Genomic DNA, 9,306 nt, shown 5'->3' on the forward strand with positions numbered 1-9,306 from the left:
TCTGGAGAGAAGTGCCCTGTAGACTGGAGAATGGCGCCCTGTAGACTTTGTAGAGAAGTGCCCTGTAGACTCTGGAGAGCTACGCCCTTTAGACCCTGGAGAGCAGTGCTCGTAAGACTCTGGAGAGCAGTGCCTTATAGATACTGGAGAGCGGTATAGCAGAGTCTGAGCATGGAGAGGATCCACCAGAGCAGACAACTGGGCTTGGTTCTGCCATTGGCCCCTCCCAAGGTGACGTGACCCAGAAGCCGAGGTGGACCAAGTCTCAGTGTAGGACTCTGGATCTTCCACTACTAGCCACTTGGGGAACTCAAGACTATTGCCTCGCTGGGCTGCTCGGAGAACTCGGGGTGCACAGAACGGAGGAGGGTGGCGAGACGCTGGAGAGAAGCACCGGCTTAAAAGCCAGGCGAGTTCCCCAAAACCGACTTCCTTCTCTTCCACCACCGAGAGAGGTAACTGGAGGATTTCAACCTCTTGGCTGCGACGGCGTCTTTTTGCTACAAGTATGGATTCTCTTGTGTCAAACCCGCTCCACCGGATGGACAACTGCGCACACCGTGCCTCCTCTCTCTCTTTTGATGTTCACTTTCCCGTTGGGCAGTCTTATCTGCCTCTTGAGCGAAAAACTCAAAAAGAGTCATTCGACTGCAGGATTCAGCAGTTCTGTCCGTGCGTTGCAGGATTAGAACTCCGGTGCAGACAGACTCGGTGTTCTGAGGTAAAACTAAAAATACGTATTTAGATAAACCAAACCAAAGCTGACGTGGCAGCAAAATACTCAGAAGACACAAGGAAACCGGAACATGAACGGCAGTGGAAAGCACAATGCACAGACGAGAAGGAAACACAACGACAAGAAGAGAAACTAATGGTAAATGCACTGCACTTATCAGCGCTTCTCTATCTTGTCAAGATACTTGAAGCGCTTTACAATACCCATTCATACAGCACTCTACTGTATCTGTACAAAGAATAATCAGTACTTTATCACATTCATACACCGATGGGACACGCATCAGAGGCAATGAGGGGTTCTGTGTCTTGCCCAGGGACACTTCAGCATGTAACTTCCGATGGAATCGAACCCCCAACTCTTGCATTGGAGGACGACTGCTCTTAACTACTCAGCCACAGCCGCACTAATGACAGATGAGCACCTGGGGAAAAGGAGGAGGAGCTGACTAATGGGGTAAAAACACTAGAAGCTGAAAATACAAATACAGACTCAGAGAAACTAAACACAATCACACAAAGAACAAAAACAAGGATCCTGACCCTAATCACTATTCAGATTTATGAAAAGTTGGCACGTTTTTAGCGTTCAAGACATTTATACATCAAAACGTTCTGCTCCTTCAGCTGATGGTGACTTTGTAACTTTTATCATTTTCAAAATATTTAACGTTACGAATATTTTGCATACAAATCCATCAAGGTCCTTCAACATTATTTAAAATCTGCTTCTCCAAACAGGCTCAACATTTGTTCATTTGCTACTTTTAGCTTTTATACAGCTGCTTTTATTTTAACTTGCCTAGCCATTCATTATTATAGCTTTTCAGTTCTTTTTTTAATATAATTTAGCTTTTTAGCGATATGTTTTATAATTTATGCTATCCCTTTGCAAATTTTAGCTTTTAACCTGACTATATATATATTTGTAGCTAGGCTTTTGATACATTTAACTAGCCTTTTGCTGCTTTTAGCTAATATTTTTGGTACTTTTACCTTTTGGGTTAGTCTTTTGCTTCTACTTGAGTTTCTAACAAAACTTTTTTTTTTTTGCTAACCCTTTGCATTTTTGGTACCTGTTTTTCATTCATTCAACTTGTATTTATTCAGGTTAATCGTACTGAGCCTCGGGGATTCATTTACTACTGTTTGCCACAACTTTTTTTGCTGTTTTGGATTTTATCTGCTCTTTAGCAACATTAGATTGAATTTACCTTTTTGCATAGCCTTTATACTTCATCTTTTAGGTACCATTTTATGCATTGTAGTTAGCTTTTTGCTACTTTTAGCTTCTGATATTTTAATATTTTTAGCTAATCCTTTGCTACATTTAGCTAGGTTTTTTTTAGCATTTATTCTCTCCATTTGTTTATGTTTATTTTTGTTAGCCGGTGCTTTGCTACTTTTGCCTAAGGGTTTGGTACTTTTTGCCTTTGGGCTAGCCTTTTCAACTTTAAGCTCCTAACCACCCTTTTTATATGTTTAGCTAACCCATTGCTATGTAAAGATTTTATCTAAATATTCAACATTTTTTATTTTAACTACCTGTTTTCTATGTTAGCATTTACCTAGTCTTTCGCTACTTCAAGTTTTAGCTCTTAGCATTTTAGCAAATTTTAGCTTCTGTTATTTTGATTCTTTTAGAAAATCCTTTGTTGACAAACCTTTTGCTGCTTTTAGCTAATGTGTTGAGACTTGTTTTTGCTCATCTTAACTTTTAGCTAGTGTCTTTGCTAGTATTGAGCTTCTTTTAGCATTTAGCTTGGGTTCTGCTGTGTCTTAGCTTTAACAATTTGGGTTCAGTTTCTTCAGCAAAGTCATTTAATCTTAATGTGTTTTTTTTTCTTATTCAGAAATTAAAAACACATTTTTGGGATGTAAATCTGATTGATTTATTTTTTGTTACAATGATGATTCACCGATCCCAGAGACTGAACCAGTCAAACTCCTGGTGGAACACGATTTGGTTTTTTTATAATGTTCTGCAAAATCACAAGAATCTAAAGTATCGTAGTTCAGTTGAGTTTTTACAATGAAAAAAATGCTGAAAATCAAGTAAATTATCAGAGTTTTTACACTTTCAGGTCATAAATTGTGTCAAAGTAACAAACTCTTACCTGTTTTTTGTATATTTTTATTTTACACACATATTTAACATTCATGTTGTACATACTCAACAGTAAACAACAGATCATTTCTGTCCTTCAAGGTCACCACTCCTCATCAGACATCTTTTTAGGCTGTGGTGTCCGCCAGGGATGTGTTCTGAGCCCTCTTGTTTTGTTTGTAAATAAAACTGAGCTCAATCTTCAGTCAGTATAAAATAATTTATCTTTCCAATGGAACAAACGCTCGGTGCCCCAAACCCTGATCTGAAATGAAATCACAGACTGTACAGCTGAGTTTTATTTTGAAGAATAACGTTAACGAAAATAAACGCAAAAAGGTTCAAATAAATTACTGAAGCAGTCACAGCTGACTGAAAGGGAACTCTGGTTTTATAAATAAGATTTCTGTTCTCTAAAGTTCATCTTTTTCCTCTCCTTGGCAGTAGCAGGCGGCTCTTTGGCTGTTCATGTAGGGTCTGCAGCCGAGGGTCCACACCGTGTTGAACAGGGTGTCGGCTACAGTTTCACATGCTGGGGACAAAAGAGGCCGAAGGTTAGAGCAGAAAGACTCATGAACATGCTCAGGACATAAAGGAATAATCTGGTCCTTGCTGAGGCTTTCAGCGAGGTTCAGATTAACTCAAAGAGGCAGATTATTACATCGAGTTGAACTGAATTTAAAGGCTGGTTCCAGCCCCTGATCCGCTCTCCCTGTATTGCTTTTTTGTAGACCTTCAGTCTCTTGCATGGTTGTGGAGGAATTCTGGACCATTTAGTTGCAGCACCTTGGTTCTGTTCAGACACTTTCTGTTGTAGATCAGCTGCTGTGTTTGGGATTATGGTCCTGTTGGACCCAGTTTGGTCCCAGCTTCAACTGTTGGACTCCAGAACGGTTTGGTCTACAGAGGAGTTCATAGTCCACTGAGTGGTTGACAGGAGCCCAAATCATCAGTCCTCCACCACCATGCTGACAGCTGGGAGGAGCTGTCTGCTACAGTTAATTCTAGGTAAACATCTGTCCTTTGGTCTGGTTCTGGTCTAGAAGTCTTGTGGTTCCTCAGATGGAACTTTGCAAATCTGAGGGTTGCTTTGTTCACGAGAATCAAGAAATTCATTTTTCAGAACTGGAAAGAAAGAAGGACGTTGTTTCTGCAGCTTGTTCTTGACACGTGCGCTCAAACATTTTCCTTTTGTGGTTTCTGACAACTTTTACGGGACTCATCAGAAGTACAGTAGTCCCTCGCTACTTGGCGGTTTTGCGGACTCACTCTTTGCGGTTTTTCCATATTAGATTGGACATGACGCACAATTGGCTGATTGATGGATGAGCTGCACGAGCGGCATGGATTATTTTCTATTACATTATTTTGAATGATTTGGCACCTGCTGCACCTGTGTGCAGCCCACAGGTGCAAGGAGAAGCTCCCTCCTGCAGCGTGTCATGATCTCTGCTCTGCCACCTGCCAGCAATTGCTGTGGAGAAGTGGGCGTGGCCAAGCGCTATAGGTGGCAGAGAGCGGAGATCATGACATGCTGTGCTCTTTTAGAGCATTTAGAGTTTAGAAACATTATTTAGAATATTGCAAGAGTGGGAAAGGGTTTAAAATGCCTTAATATATATTTAAATACTAAAATAAACTACTACTTATTACTTGTACCAATATTCCTACTTTGCGGTTTTTCCACTTATCGTGGGGGGCTGGGAATGGAACCCCTGTGATAAATGAGGGACTACTGTAGGCAAAAAGCACAAATGTTACTTTTATGAGAACTTCTCAGGAGTTCTGCACTTAAGGCTTTTGAAAAGTTCTTACTAGAACCAAGTTGGTTTTTGTTCTCGTCACTTCCGTTAAACGGCATCGGTTCCTACGTAGCATTCAATAAGCTAAAGTCGTGCTTAGTCGAGGTTAAAGTGAAGTTACTGACCTTCGACCTTTGACACGAAGCCGAGGCTCTTCTTCAGGTCGGAGCAGATGCTGTGGAGGCACCAGCGGAACTTGGAGTCGCAGCGATATTTGTTGGAGCCGCAGGTGTCGTAACACATGTCCAGCTGGTTGCAACACTTGGTCATAGCAGGAATGCCCACGTCCATCTGACGCACAGAAAACAAAATAAAATCCAGTTTGAACCGGAAATTAAGTTACTGGTGTTATAAAACTTCACATGTCAGCTGTTCAGTATCCAGTGAAGTGTTTTTTTCATTCATTCATTCATTCATTCAACCTTTATTTAGACAGGTAAGTCCCATTGAGCCCCGAGGACTCTGTTACAAGAGAGACCTGGTTTCAACAAAGAATGATGACAACAATAGAAAATTATGAAAAGGCATACAAATTATTATTATTATTACAAATAAGATGGCAAAAAAAAGTAACAAAAGCAGCTAGATTCTAAGGCGAATGTAGAAAATTAAAAAACAGGAACATGTCTGCATTGCTCCTTGCCAGATTCTTAAAGCCACTTAGTATAAGTTAACTTTGGTTTTATTTATTAGCAGCAGGAGCTCATTGTTTTACATCAACCTTTGAAACGTTTTCCCACCTTCAGCCGACAAACCTACACATTCAGACGTACAAACTTGACTTTTTAAAACTAAACACAATGGCATATTCAACGTGTACATTATTTTTGGGATTAGTTGCTCAGTAGAGCAGGAACTGTTCTAATTTTAACCAACTTTGGCAACAAATTTGACGTTTATTAGCTTGAAGTGGAGAATATCTAGTGTCGGTTTTAAAACGTTCTTCTGTTGTCACGATGGAGCAGCGGTAAGAGCTGTTGTCTCTCAGTGAGAAGGTTGCCGGATTCAATCCTGGCCAGGGGGCCATTCTGGGTTGAGTTTGCGTGTTTTCTCCGGGTGCTCCGGTTTCCTCCCATAGACCAATAACATGCATGTTAGACTGACTGGTAACTCTGAATTGTCCCGAGGTGAGTGTGGTACCTGATAACGATGCACAACACATTCTGAATTAAAAGCTAAAAATTCAAGCTGGCCACCAAAGATAATGTCAAATGGATAACAGCTGTTTTTAGAGCTATTCAGCTGAAATTTAGTGTATCAGTAGCTGAGAACAATAAATACTGAATTCAAATAAAAATCCATGATGGCCACCAAAGCTAAATCTAAATGGCTTAACTCGGCTATTTTTACACATATAGAGCTGAAATTTGGTGAGGTTATAACCGAGCGTTCCTTATCGCATACTGAATCCAAATCAAACATCCAAGATGGCTACCATAGCTTAAAAGAAAAAGACTACAACTGATTTTTTTTTGTTTGTTGCCATATTGAGCTGAAATTTGATGTGATTGTAGCTGAGAGCAATGTGGAGTCCCCGTCAAAAGTTTCTCCACGAACTTTCTAGTTTGTCTCTGGACTTGAGACCTGTCCAGGGTGTCCCCCGCCTCACTGCTGGAGCTGGACACCAGCTCACTGTGACCCAGAAAGAAAATAAAGCAAGAAAATGGATGGATGGATAAAGTTACCCCGTCTGGAACAGGAAGCCCAAAGAAGTAGGAGCTGCAGCCGTCGGGCTCGGGCGCCTTGTACCCAGCACGAGGAAGAGGAGCTTTACCTGCAACAAACGAATCAAATGTAGCTCTTAGTTTACACCGGGACATTTTTACAAAGAGAAACAAAAATTCCACATCTAACAAAAGTTGAGTCTGGTCCTCTGGACGGATTCTAAAAAAAATAAACTCGTCGAACCGTTTCATCTTAAAGACTTCAAACTGACGAAGTCTTTTGGATTAAAGCCGAAACATTTCAACAAGTTTTTATTTAGCTGAATCTGTCCAGAGGACCTGACTTTCTTAGATTTTTCTGCCTGGCTTATTGAGCATGCATGAGGATCGACAAACACCACATGATTTATGACACGCTCACCAATCACGCTGTCTTATCACTCCGAGACCACAGTTCATTTCCTCGCCACGATAAGGATAAGAGGAACAAAAACAATAAAATCAAAGTAAATCCACCGTTTTGTGAGGTGAGAGAATGCTTTCTGTGCTGCGATTCGGTGTCCAATATCAACTGGGTGGAGACTTTTAAACCATTATGAATAATCTTTTATTTATCTTATTGTGGGAAAAGCTCAGCAGGTCGGATGAAGATGATCTTGGCAGGGGCGCCTCCAGAAATTTTGTAACGGGGGGGCCACTGAAAACGGGTGGCAACAAAACCAAACACTTGAGCACAAATTTAAAAGATCTGTTGTGTCGTTATTAGTTATTTGATAAATACAGGAGTTATGAAATTATATACTTTAGTTTTTATTGTTTACAGTTTATGTTCCTTATTGAGAAAAACACTCAATACTTAATGTGTTGACGCTTGTCCTTTATTAAATTTATATAAATGTTCCACATATCCCGAGGTCTGCATTCTAATGTTCAGGGCAGACCAATTGTCCTTGTCCAAGAGAACTAGATTTTAGGTTTTATTTTTAATTTAAATAAAATATATATTAATGTTTAAACTCACAATTGCTCAAAAACAACATTTTCATGTTTATGATGTTCTACTAATACAAAATGGCTAAAAGAAATTAAAAATTTACACCAAGCAAACACAAGAGTTTAAAACTGTCTTGCCATGTGAGGCCACAAATTATTTAGTGGTGGGTGGCCCCCAGTGGACCCCCCTTTGATGGTGCCTCTGGATTTTGGAACTTTTGCCTTGATTTGAGGAGTGCTGAGGAATAAACTCTGTATTTTTAGCAGGATTTTTATTCTGAATTGGGTTCAAAGTGTCATCTGAACTTTCAGTCTGAGGAACATTTTTAATAAAATTGTTTGAGGACGTGTTGGCCCCCCCAAGACTCACCAAACCTGCAGCGGTACTGGCACACACCGTCTCGTCCCCCCATAAACTCCAGCATGGAGTCGAAGTACCCGCTGACCGCCTCGAAGCTTCCCCTCAGGGAGTTCATCCCCCATTCCTGGTCCTCCTCATCCTCGCTCGCCTGGGTGCCGTTGGAGGCTTCGCCCAGCGGGGGTGATGGGGGGGTTTCTGGGCCTCCGGCCTCCTGAGCGACGGCTCCGAGGACAAACAGCCCCAGCAGGAGAGGAACTAGAAGGGCCCGACGGGTCATCCTGAGGCTCTGACGGCTCGGTTTGGACTCGGTTCAGTCTTTAAAGAGGCGATTCTGAAACTGACGGCGTGACATGAACTTTGAGCCCGGCTCGGGGCCGGCTTCACATGTGGAGGAACAAAGTCCGGCTTCTATCTCACTTTATTTTTTACACGTCTGAGGTTTATCATTCCTGATTGATGAGTTCACCGTTCAGATCATTTAGTCTCAACTGAGTCAAAAAGCAAAGAAGCAGGAAAAAATAAATAAATAAAACATGACAGGAAGCTGCTTTAGTTTGTAAATGTATGTTTAAACATTTTTGATGTAACGAATAGGAATAAGTGAACGTAACCTGACGTTATGCTGAGAATTAAACTTTAAATCAGATCAAATCTATTGATAACGTATTTATTAGGTAGAGGGCAGGGTGCAAAACAAACGTACCTTTCAGCTAAACTTGCTCAGATTATTTTTCAGAACAAAATATCAACATCTCAAGGAAATTGACATTTTTAAAACGTATTTTATGTTTGAAGCAGCACCTGTTATAAAATATAAAAACCTCAAACCATTAAAATATAAAATCACAAATTTTCCATAAAAAATTTGAAAATAAATTAAAACAATTGTTACATAGAGTATTTAATTGACCTCATTAATTAGTTCAGGGGTTCTTTAAGCTTTTTTACAGATGCTGAAGCTGCATTATTTTATATTTAAGACGTAAACATTTCTCATCCAGCTGCAGGTTTTTTAAGTTTATCAGAGTTTATTTTAAATCTTGAAATTATTTGACATGAAATACTTTCTTGTAAATTCATCCTGTTTTTATTTTATAGAACCGCTCGACCCAGAGCGGTAAAAAGAACGTTTCTAAGACCAAAGAATATGTCTCGATGTCCAGAGTCAAAGTTCGGCGTCTGCGACGACGACGAGATCATGAACGTTTGACCTGAGTGGAAGGCGCGTTTAAAAAAATCCTTTAGGCCACAAAAAGTTCACATTAACATGTAGAACATGTCAACATGCATTTTAACATGCAGAACTTTTAAGGTGAAGTTTGGAGGAAATAACATTTTTAAGTATTTATCAAATAACACATTTCAAATGTGATGGAAGTGTCATGGTTTGGGGTGCAGAAGACCTTAAAACGTCTTGTTGATAAAATAATCGTACAAATAAGTCATTAGTTGAGAGTGGTCACGTCTAAAATGGATGAAAAAAATTGCAAGAGCTCAGCTATTTTTGTTTTTATACTTATTTTTGTTGAACTGATAATATGCTGTTTGTAATAAAAATACAATATCTTGAGTATTGTAAAAGACGAACTATATTATTATTTTTCTGTTTAGTTACTCTCTCTCTTTATATATATATATATATAT

At 39.9% G+C, this 9,306-nt stretch overlaps 1 protein-coding gene across 1 annotated transcript; it reads right to left on the bottom strand.

Annotated features, from left to right (window-relative positions):
• Positions 1-2,855: 2,855 nt before the first annotated feature.
• LOC119422708 (group XIIB secretory phospholipase A2-like protein) lies at positions 2,856-7,972 on the bottom strand. Its single transcript, XM_037690101.1, has 4 exons — positions 7,672-7,972; positions 6,330-6,418; positions 4,770-4,935; positions 2,856-3,374 (listed from the first exon to the last, which is right to left on the bottom strand). Exons 1-4 carry the CDS (start codon positions 7,937-7,939, stop codon positions 3,256-3,258), a joined length of 642 nt encoding a protein of 213 aa, XP_037546029.1. The 5' UTR covers positions 7,940-7,972; the 3' UTR covers positions 2,856-3,255.
• Between the last annotated feature and the right edge of the window lie 1,334 nt (positions 7,973-9,306).

The sequence above is a fragment of the Nematolebias whitei genome, chromosome 16 (assembly GCF_014905685.2).
Source record: "Nematolebias whitei isolate Nwh7 chromosome 16, NemWhi1, whole genome shotgun sequence".
Classification (NCBI taxonomy): domain Eukaryota; kingdom Metazoa; phylum Chordata; class Actinopteri; order Cyprinodontiformes; family Rivulidae; genus Nematolebias; species Nematolebias whitei.

Bases quoted from the DNA above. Each gene is read 5' to 3' on its own strand.
- LOC119422708 (XM_037690101.1), bottom strand. From the start codon at position 7,939: ATGACCCGTCGGGCCCTTCTAGTTCCTCTCCTGCTGGGGCTGTTTGTC. The intron at 4,936-6,329 runs GTAACTTTATCC...TCTGTGCGTCAG, and splicing joins GGCTTCCTGTTCCAGACGGG to ATGGACGTGGGCATTCCTGC. The intron at 3,375-4,769 runs GTCAGTAACTTC...TTTTGTCCCCAG, and splicing joins CTTCGTGTCAAAGGTCGAAG to CATGTGAAACTGTAGCCGAC.